The following is a 15,982-nucleotide window of genomic DNA, read 5'->3' as shown; positions in this document are numbered from 1 at the left end:
GGTGGGGTCCGGGATGGGGTGAGGGACGTCTTTTGGAGAAGACTGGTCACGTGGACAGGCCGGACTGGAACTCGAACTTCGTTAGCACGCTCGGAGCGGCCGCAGCCTCGGCCCCAAAGGAGGGCGCTCGGGAGCTAGCGCCCAGCGAACTTGGGCCCACGCGGGGAGGCAGAGCGCGCCGGTGACGTCACGGTTGCCATGGATCCGGGCAGTGACGCGAATCGGCACGTGACGCGAGGTTGCCATGGCGCTGGGCGCCGGGCGGCGCGGGCGCCCCGCCTCCCTAGTGACGTATTCCCCGCTTCCCCCTCCTTTCCCGCCCCCCTGCCCCCCCTCCCGGCTCCCCGCGGTCCCGGAGGTTTCTCTGCACAACAAGATGGCGGCGGCGGCGGCAAGCGGAGCTGGCGGGGCTGCGGGGGCCGGAGCCGGGGGAGTCGGTCCGGCTGCCCGCCTGCTGCCTCCGCCCGCTGCCGGACCCCCGGCCGCGCCCGCCCCGGTGCCCTCGGCCGGCCCCCCGCGTCCCCCAGCCCCGGCCCCCCGCGGGCCGATGCCCGCTCGCATCGGCTACTACGAGATCGACCGCACCATCGGCAAGGGCAACTTCGCCGTGGTCAAGCGGGCCACGCACCTCGTCACCAAGGCCAAGGTAGCGAGCGGCGCGGGGCCGTGCGGGGCATGCAGCCGGGCCGGGCCGGCGGGGCAGCCGGCTAGCGAATGTTGGCGGAGCGAGCGGGGAGCGGCGAGGACCCGGCGGGGGCAGGGGCTCTCCGGCCCGGGGGTGGGGGGCGGCGGGCGGCGGGCAGCGGGGACGGGGCAAGCGGCCGGAGGTGTGAAGGGCAGGCGCCGGCCCGGGGGCAGCAGGGGCGCTCGCGGCTGGGGGAGGGGGCGAGAGGCAGAGACAGAGACACTGGCTGCAGGGAAGAGGGGAAGTCACTGGGGACCAGGAAGCGGGGAAGCCCGGGGGGCCGGCGGACGCGTCCACACGGGAGCCCCTGGGGGCTGCTGACGCCAAGGAGCTCGGGAACCCCTGCGGGCTGGGGGCGGGAGGACTATCGGGTGGCCGGGGCTGGAAGGAGGAGATGAGGACATCGGGGCGGTGGGATGGTCTCCCAGGGCAAGCAGGAAATGGGGAGATCCCCACACGGGGGCCCTGGGGCCGTAACGGGGTCATTCCAGCCTCTATGAAGAGCTATTGGGGTGGGAGACTGAGAACCAGGACAACCTAGACCTTGTCGTGATGGCATGGTGGGGAGCAGGGGATCGTACATACGCTGGGGAATTGGGAAACGGACAACCCTGGATCTGGGGTGTTATATACTGATGTATGGTCTAATTCGGGGGATAAGAGGTTTGGGGAGACCCAAAATGTCAGCTTCTCGTGGATGTCAGGCATAGGGTGTGGGGTTTAGGTTCATCGAGGGGCACAGCACTGTTTTGAGATGTACCTGGCTGTACCAGTCTGGAAAGGGGGTAACCACTTCCAGAAGAACCCAGAGATAGGGAATGTGGAAATGGCACTCACTTGATTTCCCAAGGAGATTGTGCCTGGGAAGATAGCGGTGGAATTTGTGGAGGAAAGGTTCTTCCAGGGCGAATGGAAAAGGAAATCTTGGAGAGGATAGTCATTGGGCTTGAGGTGCACATTAGTAGGGGGAAGTGTCCTTTCACCTAGACCAATGTATTTGGGTATTTGTAGGAATAGGGGTATTAGTATTGCAGGTATCATCTCCCCAAGGTTGTTGGTTCCCCCCCCCCCTCTCTTGGAGAGGAGGAACAGCACCTTCCTGCAGCCTCCTCTCTTGAGCATTGTTTGAATCTGAAATCAGGTGGATTTTTTGAATTTGATAGAGCTTACAAACTCCATCTTTTCTGTTGCCAGGAAACAGCCTGTTGTTTTTCTCTGAGGCTCTCAGTCTCCCAGGTCCTCATTTTCCTGGGTCATTCTCACTTGAATTTTCTGCTGCAGATAATTTCAGCATATGAAATAACCTTTTCAGTAATCTAGGCCAGGAGTTCTTATCCTTGGGTCCATGAACTCCCAAGGGGTCTGCAGATAGATTTCAGGAGATCTGTGAACTTAAAACTTGTAGTATATTGAAAATCGTGTTTCAGTATAATTGGTTCCCTTGTGAGCCAATATATCTGATTTTATGCATTTAAAAACATTTTGAGAAGATCCAGACTGACAAAGGGGTCCATGACATAAGTAAGGTTAAAAATCTCTGATCTAGGCCAACTCTTTAATTTTAGAGGTGAGGAAACTGAGACCCAAAGAGACTCAAATGATTTGCCTAAGGGTAAGGTCATATAATTGATGGAACCTAGAGTCCAAATTTTCTGACTTCTGGGGGTCTTTTGAGTACACACGAAGGCATTCTGTTTGTTATTTTCTCCAGTTTGACTTGTGACTTGGTTAGAACCCCCATGGCTGCTAACTCTTCTGCCAAAGATTAGTTTTCCTCCATGCACTTGGGCTCTTGTCACATCTTTTCTCTCTACTTATTATTGTAGTGAGGACATTTATTTTCAGGAATTAGTGATTTATCTGGGCCTTTTTTCTCTAGCTCCCTTGCAACCTTAAAGTTCCTTTTTTTCTTTTTCCTGTCAAAGAATACAAGAGCCCTTCCTCTCCAGGGTGTATAGCTGGGAGAGAATTGATTGGTCAGTTTCACTTCCTCTAGGGGACTCCCTTCAAACTTTTTCTTAGTTTTCATCCTTGGGCCACAGCCTTTAAGGTCAGAGTAAAATGAAATCTTAAAGATGTTTTCCTAAGTTGAGGGTTTGCTTGAGTTGCAAGCCAGGTCAGTGAAATTGGCCAATTAAACTCGCCAGTCTCCTTTACGACCTACTAACCCAATGTTTACAAATAATTTTAACAGTTCATGCCCAGTTATTTTGTTTTAGTATTTTCTTTTTTCACTCTTAAAGGAGCATGTTCTCTGTTGACCCTCGTGGGATATATTCTATGTACTAATTTGTTCTATGGTATCTGTGATTTAAAGAATTTTGTTATCTTCTAGCTTTTGGGTATGCCTGAATATTGATTAAATCAGTGATTTCAGATATTTGATTCTTTTTTATAATATGCAGTTGTATCTTCAGTAGTCAGCAAAGCTGGAGGCTAGTTATCACTGGTCTCCTTGCTTTCTAATTTTCCAATATTTTTTTCATTGTTCCTGTCTGAGTCCTTGATATCTTTTAGGACTTGGAAAACATTTTAAACATCAGATTGCTTATAAATGGGTGTCATTGTTTATGTTGATTTTTTTTTTTATCTCTGCTGATTTGTGGTGTAGAGTTAAGAAATTCCTATGTAGGGAGATATTCAAAGTCTTGAATGAGACCTAAATGACTTGGATAATGATTTGCTTAAGTGATGGGACCACACCAATAAGCCCTGTGTTTCTACAGTAGCTTGTAATTTCCTAGTTACTGTTACAAATGACCCATCCTTTGCTGCTTAAATTACTCTGAAGATATAAATGAAGTGTAGTTCCTTAGGATTGTCAGTATTTAAGGGAAAAGATGAATGTATTTTGGCTTGTTCTATGCTTATCCAAACTCATTTTGGAAAGGGATTTCAAATGTTGGCAACTTAGATGTGTTTAACAGCCGTTGATATATAGTATAATATCTTTGTTATGGCCATGATTTTGTTATATCATGGTACCAAAGGTGCACAGGTATTACAAGTTGAAGAAGCTACTGCTTGGTGGATGGATTTTTATCTACCCACTGAAGCAGTTAGTTGCCTAGTCATGTCACTCAGAATGACAGATAACCATTTTTGAAGTCTGCATTACTATAATCTTTCCCTACATTAGTCTGGACTTCGAGAACTTCAGGTAACTCATGAGGGCTTTTCTCTGGTTTTTCCTATGGCCAGTGTTGGAGGTAAGCAGTTCAGACTTTTTGGTAGATTCATGTATAACAGTTGAACTTTGGTTTTCAGTTGAAAAGAGCTTATTCTGAGAAGGGGTAGGTATAAGTATTCATTTTCTGAACAGTGGAATTATTTTTGTTCTCACATTTCAGGAAAGCATTGCTCATTGTAGAGGACAAGCAGCTAAAATAAGCTTAATTTATTGCTTAAACCATGGCATTAAACTAAAGATCAGTTAGTCTAGACCTTTATTTATTATGTTAACTCTCACAGTTCCTAGATTGGAGATACTGTGAGGAATAAAATCAGCAGAGCATATGGGTCCTTCCCACATCTGCAGGTTCCTTTTGCAGCGCAGTGTTTGTTAGACTAGACTTAATGGCACCAGGACTGCAGAGCTTCCACCGTCAGTGCAGAAAGAGCAGTAGGAGGGGATGCCCATCAGGGGACATGCTTTGGCAGTAGCCCTGCCTATCTCTATTCTTCCTCCTCCTCTAGGACTTTAGGCCTGAGACTCTCTAGGTGCAGCATTATGAGTAGATCTTTATTGAGCATCACCTTACAGCATGTCACCATAAAGGCTTAAGAATAATGGAAAATGTATCTTTCCCTTGGGGACAGTGAGAGTTAGTATGTGCTCTAATGTCTAGGGCCTAATTTTTTTTCACCATTTGGATCAGCAGGAACAAACTGAGAGGCAGCTTTGTGGATAGAGCACTGACTTTGACTCCTTTGGATGCTTAGTAGTTATTAGCTGTGTACTCCCTGGGCAAGTCACTTAACCTCTCTGGGCCTCAGTGTGCTTATCTGTAAAAATGAGTTTGGACTGGACAACTGTGAAGGTCCCTTCCAACTGTCAATCACTGACTCAATGATACTTTGAGTTTTGGGACTAAAGAAGAATTAGTAAGATTTTCTTATTTAATAAGTTAGGCAATCTTCTTTCCTCCCTCCAAATAAAAGGGTATTTGTTAAATACTTTTCAATTAGATTTCATCTTTTGATTTACCAGTTACTTGATTGAAAAATACACCTGTAATTGTAGGTGCTACATTGAAATTTCTGCAAGTTCTTTGTACATATTAGACAATTAATATATAATTGTCGTATTGGATAGTTTTTGCATTATATCTTTTTTTACTTTGCTATTAACAAAACTCAATTCTGACAGTAATTAAAAGTATCTGATAAAAACGAACTGACTTCTTGGATGCTGGTCTTTTTTCTCTTTTGAGCTAGGCTTTTGTTGCTGTAGTACTGTAGGATAGCCATTGATAGGTGAACACCTAAAGAAAAAGTTGTTGTAGTCAGTGGCAAAGGGGAAAGATTTAGTAACAGATTTAACAGCATACTTATATTTGGGTTGGCTAATTCAGTTGTTAGAACATAGTACTAAGTATGGTACTCCTCCGAATAGGTCTAGACAATGTACCAGACCAAATCCTAATTGGTAAATTCAAGGAAAAAAAATCCCTGTGAGTCGTTTTTCCAGCCTAAATAGGCATAGGATGACAGGCTGAGAGGTCTTTGGACACTAGAGACTGGGTCTTGTCAGAAGTTCACCCTTTCAGCTCAGGGTGCTGAGGCACCCTGGGTACCAGGGTAAGAGGATTCCTATATCTAACCTAGAGGGGTCTAAACTTGTTCAGGGTAAAGCAACAGGTACCAGCTGGCAGCTGTGACACTTACTGTCCAGTTCCAGGTCTGGGTCTTACAGTCTTAGCTTTAGTTAAGAATAGAGATTCATTCTATTTCTTAGCCACAAACTACACTTGAAAACTTGGCCAACCACATCCCATATCTGTGCTACTGATTATAAGAGGTTAGGATGAGAATTGATAGTTCAGAACAAACACGTTTATTTGCTGTGTTAGAGAATCAATTCAAAGTTCATGTTCTGCTGATGATGGGTTAGTCAGTTAACCAATAAACACTTATGTGCCTACTGCTAAGCCCTTACTGCCAAGCCCTTACAAAGTAAGGCAAAAGACAGTCCTCGCCCTCAAGGAGATTTCAGTGGGGGAAGACAACACATTATAAAAAAGCTGAAAGGAGTGGGAGAAAGGAGGGGACATGATAAAGTCCTTCAGCCATGTGAAATGGCTGCCTTGGGCCCCCTCCTGAAATGGAGAACCTTGGAGGAACTCTCCAATGTCCATTGTCTACCCTCTGACCTCCACCCTCTCCAGTCAGAGATAGGGAGTACTGAGGAGGTATGAATTCCAGAGTTGATGTGATCTTACAGGATGATGAGTTAGTAAGCATCATCTTTATCTATGAAGAATAGCTGACCTAAGCAAAGGAGTTGTGATATACTTGTGGATAAAATAAGGAAGAGGCGATTAGGTCAGGAAGAAATTAAAAGCAAATTTTGGAAAAATTACAAAAAGGATCCCCCCTCCTTGGTAGATAATAAAAATTTGGCTGTATTGAAAAGGTAAATAACTGTATTTATTTTTAAAAATTAATTTGTATTTATGGGGTTTTTTTTGTTTTTATATCCCCTTGTTTTTATATCAGTTGTTAGTGCCTCCTTGTTGCCTCCCTGCTCTCTATAATTTTATTTTACATATATCCTCAATTTACTTATTTGTGAATATGTTGTATGCCTCTAGTAGAACGTAACGTAAGGGACAGGGACTGTATTACTTTGTTCCACCAAGCACAATGCCTTGCACTCAAATGTTAATTGAGCCTTAAAAAAAAAAGAAAGAAAAAATGGGGCAGTGAGGTGGCTCAGTGGATAGAGTACCGGCCCTGAAGTCAGGAGGATCTGAGTTCAAATTCAGCCTCAGACCAAACACTTGACACTTACTAGCTGTGTGACCCTGGGCAAGTCACTTAACCCCCATTGCCTAAAAAAAAAAAAGTTGATTGATTTTAGCACCCCCCGATTTGACACCCTGGATCAGATTTTAGTTTGCCTTATGCTAGGTACAGTTATGACTTCGGGGCTCCTGACGCCAATATTAAAAGACTAAGCCATTTTTAGAGGGTGGAGCCACGATGGTGGAAAAAGTACAGGGAGTTACCTCCATTCCAAACAGATCTAGAAAATGTGCCTGACCAAATCCTGATTGGTAAATCCAAGAAAAAAGCATTGTGTCGTTTTTCTAGTTCAGGTGGGCTTAGAATGATAGAGAAGTCTTTGGACATTGGGGACTGGGTCTAGTCGGGAGGGCATCATTCCAGCTCTGGGGGGGGCTGGGTACGAGGGTAAGAGAAGGTCCTAGATCTGGCTTAGAGGGGCTTAAACTTGTTCAGGGTGAAGTAACAGGTGCCAACTGGCAGCTGTGACACTATCTGATTACAGGTCACAGATCTAGGGTGGACTGAAGAGTAGACCTACTCCTAGGGATGGCATTCCAGGGTGAGGAGCAGTTGTAGGCCCTTAGCTGTATACTGAGCTAAGAGCAAAATTAGAAGCAAGCAGCAGCTGTGTGGTTTGGATCTTAGGAGTGGAGTGGGGTCTCAATTCTAACTTCTAGTTCTGTTTGAAACTGACAAGGGCAGGAATCTGGGACCAAGTGAAAGCCTACAGTTCTGTTGCTCTGAATCAGCAAAACTTTTCAGTTGGCTGACTGTGGCTGACGCTAACAGCAGTTTCCTGAAACTCCAAACAGGGCAGGCTCACAGGCCTGTTGCTCAGGAACTTGCAGAGTTCAAAGGTGAGATTGGCAATCAGATTTTGCCCTGTATCAGGCTACTTGCAGGTCTCCATCCTAAGTTGTCCTTGAGATTCTGGAATGACACAACACTCAATACCCCCAAGAAAGCAGCTGTAGGACCATCCCAGTTCTCTAGAAGTTTGCAGAACCTGGCTCTAACATCAAGTTAGAAGTCAGGAAGTAAGCTGTGAGAATGAATGAACAAAAAAGGACTGCACCGTAAGAAACTGTTTTAGTAACAGGGACACTTGAGACACAAGCCCTGAAGAAATACAATGACTCCAAAACATCCATAACCAAAGCCTTAAAGAAAAATATGGCTTGGACATATTCAACTAAAATTACTAAAAGAGATAAAAGCAAGAGTCAAAAAAAAGTTAAATGTTTTTATAAATGAAAATGAGCTCTAGAGAAAAAAAAGAGAAGAAATGAGAGCCACAGAAGAAAAGGAATTAAAACTTGGCATAAGAGGTACAAAACTTTGCCCAAGGAACAGCTTAAAAATTGGAATGGGCCAAGTAGAAGTTAATGACTTAATGAGACAAGAGATATTAAAACAAAACCAAAATGCTGGAAAAATAGGAGAAAATATGAAGTATGTTATAACAGAAACAATCTGGAAAACAGATCAAGGAGAGAGAATTTAAGAAGGATTGAAATACCTGAAAGACAACCAAAAAAAGAGTCTGGACATCTTATTTCAATCAGTCAGTCAATAAGCATTTATTGAGTGCCTACAATGCCAGATACCTAAGTGAGGGGGAGACAAAAAGAGGCAGCAGAAAGTCTTTACCCTCAAGGAGCTCAGAATCTATTGAGGGAGACAACAATCAAATATATATGTACATACAAGCTGTTTATAGGATAAATAGGAAATAATTAACAGAAGGAAGATTCTAGAGTTAAGAGGGTTTGGGCAAAGTTTCCTGTAGAAAATGGGGTTTTAATTGGAACTTGAAGCCAGGGAACCAGGAAGTGGTGATGAAGAGGGAGAGCATTCCAGGCAACAGAGAGAGACAGAGAAAATGCCTGGAAGGGGCAGCTAGGTGGCGCAGTGGATAAAGCACCTGCCCTGAAGTCAGGAGGTCCTGAGTTCAAATCTGGCCTCAGACCAAACACTTGACACTTTCTAGCTGTGTGACCCTGGGCAAGTCACTTAACCCCAATTGACTAAAAAACAAGACAAAACAAAAAAACCCAAAAAAGTTGTTTCCAGGGGCAGCTATGTGGCGCAGTGGATAAAGCACCTGCCCTGAAGTCAGGAGGACCTGAGTTCAAATGCGGCCTCAGACCAAACACTTGACACTTACTAGCTGTGTGACCCTGGGCAAGTCACTTAACCCCAATTGCCTAAAAGCAAAAAAAAAAAAGCCTGGAGACAAGACGTAGTGGGTCTTGTATACATGGAACAGCAGGGGAGCCTGCTCTCACTGGATTGTAGAGTTATAATTTCAAGAAATCATGAAAGAAAATTGCTCACACCTCTTAGAACTAGAGGGAAGGATAGAAAGAAGGAAGGAAGGAAACAAGCATTTACAAAATGCCTACTATGTGTATGCCATGCACCGTACTAAGTGCTTTACAGACATTTACAGATAATGTATCATTTGATCCTCACTGCAGCCCTGGGAAGTAAATGCTAACATCCCTAGCAACTGGCAGAGAGCGTGGCATATAGTAGGTACCTAGTAAATATTTGTCAGATTGAATCCTGATTCTTGTGAACCTGCACATTTTGGTCATTGCTATTAGTATCTCATTTACCACTAGATTTTAAATTCTATGAGGTTGGGAATGCCATCTTATCTAAATTTTAATATCCTCTACCTTTCTACCCCCAACAACCACCACGTGATGTGGTGTTTTGCATAGGGTACGTGCTTAATAAATGTTTGCTGAATGAATGAATGTTGAATACTTTGGAGAGTGTCCAGATAAGAGCAACTAGAATGGTAAAGCGCCTCAAATCCTATTGTGTGTGGATTGATTAAAGGAATAATAATAATGATAGCTAGTACCTGCATAGTGCTATAAGATTTGTAAAGCACTTTACCAATATTTTTTCATTTTGTTGTCATAACTCTGGGAGATAGATGCTGGACACTGAGGCAAACAAAGATTAAGTGCCCAGGGTCATACAGCTATCACATGTCTGAGGCCAGATTAGAACTCAGGTCTTCCTGACCCCAGAACCAGTGCTGTATCCACTGTACCACCTAATGGAAATAGGATTGATCAGCCACTTCTTGAAAGAAACCCCAAAGTGAATGCTTGCAGTAACAGTACAGTCAAGATCCAGATATTTCAGGTCAAAGAAAAAATAATGCAAGCATCCAGAAAGAACAAATTCAAGTACCAAGGAACTACAGTCAGGATCACACATAATTTGGCAGCCAACATTATGCAGTAGTGGAAAGCTTGGAACACAGCATTCCTGAATGCAGAGCATCTAGGCTTATAGCTAAGTATAACTTACCAAACAAAACTGAGTATAATTCTACAGGTGTTAAATGGATTTTTAATGAAATACATGACTTCCAGGTAATCCTGATGAAAAGACCAAAGCTGTGTAATAACTTTGAAATGCAAACATGAGAGTTGAGCAAAATATAGATTTTACCCTGCTCGGTGAGAAGTACTGACTTCTGTGGTACACATTAGAAAGCATTTCTGATTTGAATATTTTTGTACATTTTTGTTGTTTATTAAACATTCTCCTGTGAAAATAGAAATATAAAGAAATAAACATGAACAAACAATCATAAGGGACTAAAACAGAATAAACTGTGTTCTAATATGGGTAGGTGATATGTGCCCCCTCTGAAACTTATTATCATCAGTGCTGAAGAGGGAGTCTGATTAGATAGAAGACCTGGAATTGGTTCTGTTATGTCTTGATGACCATAAAAGATATGTGTTTGGGGGAGAGAGGGAATGAAGAAGTTAGGGAGAAGTTATCTCACATAATCAGGATGCAGGTGGAAATTTGCAAACAAGGAGGAAGGTATAAGGGGGAGTGACCAACATATGAACTTCACTCATCTGAACTGATCAAAAGAGAGAAGAATGTATACACACAAGGTTGGGTAGAGAAATATATTTTATTTAACAAGGAAATAGGATGGAAATGGGGGAAGGGAGAAGAGAGAATTAAATGGGAGGTAGATTAAGAGAGGAATTCCTACTAAACAAAACAAACTCTAGGGATTGTACAAAAATGTTTATAGTATTTTTAAATAAATTAAAAATCAATTAATTTAATTTAATTTAAATTTAATAGATTTAATTAATTTAAAAATAAATTAAAATATATTTTGAGGTAGTAAAGAATTGGAAACTGAGGGGATGCCAATTAATTGGGGAATGACTGAACAAGTTACAGTATATAAATGTGGTGGAATACTCTGTTGTGTTGTAAGAAATGAAGGGAATGATCTCAGAAACCTTGGAAGACTTTTTATGAACTGATACAGAGTGAAGTGAGCAGAACTTATAGAACAATTTACATAATGACAACATTGTAAAATCATGAAATGATTTGGGAACTCTGATCAGTGTAATGACCAGCCATGATTCTTAAGTACTGATGATGAAACACGTTACCTATCTCTTGAGAGGTAAAAGACTTAGGATGCAGAATGAAAGATTATTATTATTTTTGATGGGGATAGGGAAAAATAGCCAATATGGAAATTTGTTTAACTTGACTATGCATGTTTATAAACAGACATTTTGTTTTTCTTTCTCAATTAGGAGTGAGATGAGAGGGAAAGAAGGCAGATTTTTACTGATTGAAAAAAAAAAGAAAGACTTGGCCAGTGCTTTGCATTTATCATCTATTACTTACCGTCATCTGTTCATCTACTATTATAATTCCCATTGTGTCCTTCCTCCATCCTCTTGCAGAGAGCCATCCTTTATAAGAAATAACCAAAAAAAGGAAAAAAGAGGAAGAAAGGCAAAAAAATTGTTCCATACCCATGGGTCTTTCATCTCTGTAGAGAAGCAGGGGATAATGACTTTTCATATCTTTTCCTAGGGGCCAACCTTAATCATAATTTTCAGTGCATTCAGTTTTGATGTTTTTTTTTTGTTATGCTTTCCATGTACATTGTTGTCATTGTCTTTGTTGTGTTCTTGGCTCTACTTTATTTTGCATCAGTTTATAGAAGTCTTTCCATATTTTTCTTTATTCATCATAGTCATTGCTCTTACAGTATAGTGATTCATGTACCACAGTTTTGTTTAGCCAGTCTTCAGTGGGTGGGTATATACTTTGTTTTCAGTTCTTTGTTACCACAGAAAGTACTGCCATAGATATTTTGGTGTATATGAAGTCTTTCTTTTTTGTCATTGATCTGCCCCAGACCTTGCAGCCACTATTGAATGTTGAAATTATTTTGTAAAAGGGACATGGGCTTTGTCATCACCACCACCAACTGCTACCAACAGGCTGGTAGGCACAGGAACTCTGAGTGTAGCATCATCCCACATACCTTTGGTTCTGCTTCTAGCCCAGCCCTCACAGCCATCATTTAAGGAAGTGGCTCCTGTGGAAAAGGGGCCAGCCATTCCTACCAATTGCCAACCAACCCTCAAATGCAGAGCAGTCAAACTGCCCTAGCCGAAGTAGCAAGACAGCTGGAGTTGGAGACAGGAGGCAGCCTGTACAGGGCAAATCAAACTACCACAAGCTCTACTTTGGCCAACATCTTCCCTCAGACACTGGTGGAGACAGCTCAGGACCCTGAACCCAAGAGCTTTTGGAATAGCAGTGCTTCTAACCCAGTGTCCTCAGACAGCATCTTGGGAAGTCACCCTTGTAGAGATGCAGCCTGGCAACTACTTCTGCAAGTTCTTACAGCCACATCTTCTGAAGACCAGGAAAAGAGTGTTCTAATCACCAGAGTACTTAGAAATTTATAACATTTTTATCAGTGGAAATAACATTAAAGAAGAGGTATTACCATTTCCTTTGCTGCTGTACCCTAAGGACCATGGGACCTCTCTATGTGATTTGCAGTTGAAATCTTCCAAATGTGTTGTCTCTTCCTTTAGAATGTGAGTTCCTTGAGACCAGGAACTGTCTTATTTTTCTATTTATCCTCAGAGCTTAGCACAGTGGTTTGCACATATGAAGTACTTAATAAATTCGTCATTCATTCATCCAGTGAAATTTGTGTGTTGAACTATATGTATATTTTAGTACTCTCTTTATATGATTCCAGGTTGCTTTTCTGAATGGATAAATCCATTTTTAGGCTTACCAACAAAGCATCTGTATGCCCATCTTTCTCCAGCCCTTCCAAGGTTGATTTCCCTTATTTTATCACCTTTGCCAATTTAATTTGATGGGCATGGCACAAAACCTTAGTATTTGCTTTAATATGCATTTCTCTCAGTGTTATTTTTTTTTGGAACATTTTTTCATATTTTGAATAATTACATTTAAGTACAGTTGTGATAGGAAAAAATTTTGATAAACTGAGACCTATTTGTATTAGAATCTACAAAGGCAAAACTGTAATGTTCACTTAAATCATTGAAGCTGCCTTACCAAGAAAAAAAAAAGGCATTCTGTTTTCTGTTTCCGGTACCTAGAAAGTTATGTATCTGGCGAGGTTGAGCAGAGGGTGCCTAGTTTATTCATTTTTATGCTGGAGGTGCTGCTTATTTTCTTTCCTCTCAGCAATCTAATATGTTTTAGACGTGGGCATAAAAAGGAATGGAAAATAGGCCTTGAGTAGAAAAAAGAGGAATTGCCACTCTGTCTAGCCTCTTTGTGTATAAATGATCAGCTAGTCTCTAAATATTTTTTTGGTGGGCTTTCTGGGAGTTGTTGGAAATGCAGGGAGGACTTACTGTAGAGATCATTTAATCTAATGTCTTGATGAGGAAGCTGTGGTCTAGAGAAGGTAAATGACTAGCTCAGGGTCATACTTCTAGTTAGTGCTATACAGGACTAGAACCCAGGTTTCCTTACTCTTAGGCCAGTGCTTTTTGCTCGACTCTGTTTCTTTGGTCCTGAAACTATAGGATATCTCCAGCTGAAAGTGTGATTTCCCTTCTCATATTTTTCTAGCAGATCGTCTTGATTCTAGCACAACCCTGAATCAGATTTCAGCAGCTAGTAGAAGAACAGCTACTGAATGAGCTGTCATCCAGTTCAGCTAGGAGATACCTGTTTGAACGAGGAGATAATGGTTATTGATCGAGGAGGGATTTATATCCTTTTACTCTGTACATTGTGTTGTACTTCTTTATGTATATGTTGTGCCTTCTCCTCTTCCTCCAGGAGAATGTGAAGTTCCTGACGGGAGGATCATCATTTTAAAAACATTTGTATCCCCAGTGACTAACAGAATACTTTACACATACTGGGCTTAATAAATGTTGAATTGAAGTGACTATAAGACTTGGTCCTTGCTCTCAAAAGAGTAGTCTTGTTGGAGAAATGTGTGTGTGTGTGTGTGTGTGTGTGTCTGTGTGTGTGTGTACACACATGTACACATGTAAATAAATGGTAGGTAACTGACAAATAAGAGCTGTAGACAGTGCCTTTAAGAAGCCTGAAATGCTTCTTAAAGTATGAGCTTTTCCATTCAGGATCTTCCCTGAATCAAATTTCAGCAGCTAGTAGATCAGCTGTTGGATGAATTGTCATCTAGTCTATCCAGGAACATATCCCAGTTTGAACAAGAAGATAACTGGTCATTGATCTAGGGATTCATTTTAGAATTTCTCTGGTGCTATCAGATAACTTATCCACGTTTTCAAGAAACAGACGAAAAAGCAAATCCACCACCTGCCTAAGGCTGTCTGTGTATGTAGACTACTCAGTTGTATACTTTTGGCCAGTTATCTGAAGATAAATTTAGATTTTAATTAGGGAAGTCTGTATAACTTACCAAATTGTGACTAGATTTAGTAGCACTTAATACGTCTATCAGTGATAGCCCTTTCTTCTCACAACTTCCCAGAACCAACATGTAGTGAGAAAATGTAGGTTAGTTACTGAAATCTGAGACTCCTTGACCTTTTTTGAGAGGAAACTTGTTTCTTTTCTGCTAATGCTTTGACTGTGAGTGTGCTCTTCCAAGAAACAATCATGTTAAAAAGCTTTAAAATAAATGCCTTTTCCTTTTCTTTAGTATGCCAAGATATTATAATTTAAATTTACTTTAAGTAGCTTATGAAACTACTTTGTATTTATACTTAGTGCACCATATGATCATACTTTTGGAAGGGAACTCAAGAAATCCATCTATCCTCATCTCCTGACAGAACTATACGGAAAACTGTCAGCCGTTTTCCTGAAATGTTCAGAGACGAGATTCTACAAACTCTTCAGCAGTGCATTTTCATCCTATTCAATTCTTGCTTTTAGAAAGTTCTCTATTCCTATAATAAGTGTTGTGGTTGAAATTCACTTATCTTATTGTAGTCTTACTGGAGAAAAGACAGTAATACTTCTTTTGCATAAGGCAGTGTCTGACTCTGAATGTGAGCCCCAAGGATACAGAACAGCTTGTTACACCGTGCGTCCCGCTGGATAGCAGCCTCCACCGCTTGCTGGGGTTGTTGCCGGTGTCAGTTGAAATGACCTTGAAGACAGGTGGAAAAGCTCCTTTTTCTCCTGTAATTTTAATAATCCTTGTTACTTTAACTTTTCCTCACTGCACTTATTTGAACTCTTTAGTTGTCTTTTCGACTTTCCCCTGAAAACTCTCTAAGTTTTTGTCAACCTTTAGTTGTGGAGCCCAGAATTAAACAGCACTGTTTAACTGCAGACAGTTTCCAGGTTTGGGTGACCTCTTTTTTTTTTTTTTAACTTTTTGCTTCAAGGCTTTATTTGCTCGTTTCATGGGGTCAGTGAATCTCCAAACAGGCAGCATATATGCCCAGTTAGACTATCACCTTAAAAAATATGCTTTAAATGGAAACCATTTGTACAAGAAGGCCCAGCCTTACAAATGGATTGTGCTCCAGAAATTTATCTATAAGTTGTCTTTATTTTCCCGTAGACGTATTGGTATAAGAAAGTGGTGGATTGGGTCCCAAGCTACCCTTGAAAATGCCTCTCTATTGTAACTGAAGAACCATAAATTTGTAATGAAAAATAGTAGAAAGAAATACCATTGTAACATTAGTAATTAAACAAAATTTAAAAAAATAAGGATTGAATAGAAATATATTTTTATTTATCTTGAGTTCTGGTGCTTAATGATGTGCAGGTAAGAGGAGCATTCTGTAGGAATTCAGGAATAGAGAGACATCCTGATATTTTCTAGGACTTTTGAGTTTGACGACATACATTCTTTATTACGTCTAATTTTGCTTGCAACTTTCCTTGATTTTTCTTTTCCTTTGTGTAGCTATATGACTAGCACTATTATGTTTATCAGCCATGATTGGCGTCATTTTGAGCTAA

At 41.6% G+C, this 15,982-nt stretch overlaps 1 protein-coding gene across 3 annotated transcripts in view; it reads left to right on the top strand.

The window, feature by feature from the left end:
• Positions 1–341: 341 nt before the first annotated feature.
• The window catches only part of SIK3 (SIK family kinase 3), a 281,596-nt gene continuing 265,955 nt past the window's right edge, over positions 342–15,982 (top strand). For all 3 annotated transcript variants that reach the window (XM_020989699.2, XM_020989700.2, XM_020989698.2), the window contains exon 1: positions 342–646. In XM_020989699.2, coding sequence (XP_020845358.1) covers positions 377–646 — 270 coding nt within the window. In that variant the 5' untranslated portion in view covers positions 342–376. The remainder of the gene's footprint in view (positions 647–15,982) is intronic.

Source organism: Phascolarctos cinereus, unplaced genomic scaffold, assembly GCF_003287225.1.
Source record: "Phascolarctos cinereus isolate Bilbo 61053 unplaced genomic scaffold, phaCin_HiC Scaffold_726;HRSCAF=1367, whole genome shotgun sequence".
NCBI lineage: Eukaryota > Metazoa > Chordata > Mammalia > Diprotodontia > Phascolarctidae > Phascolarctos > Phascolarctos cinereus.
This window is presented reverse-complemented; position numbering and strand designations above follow the sequence as displayed.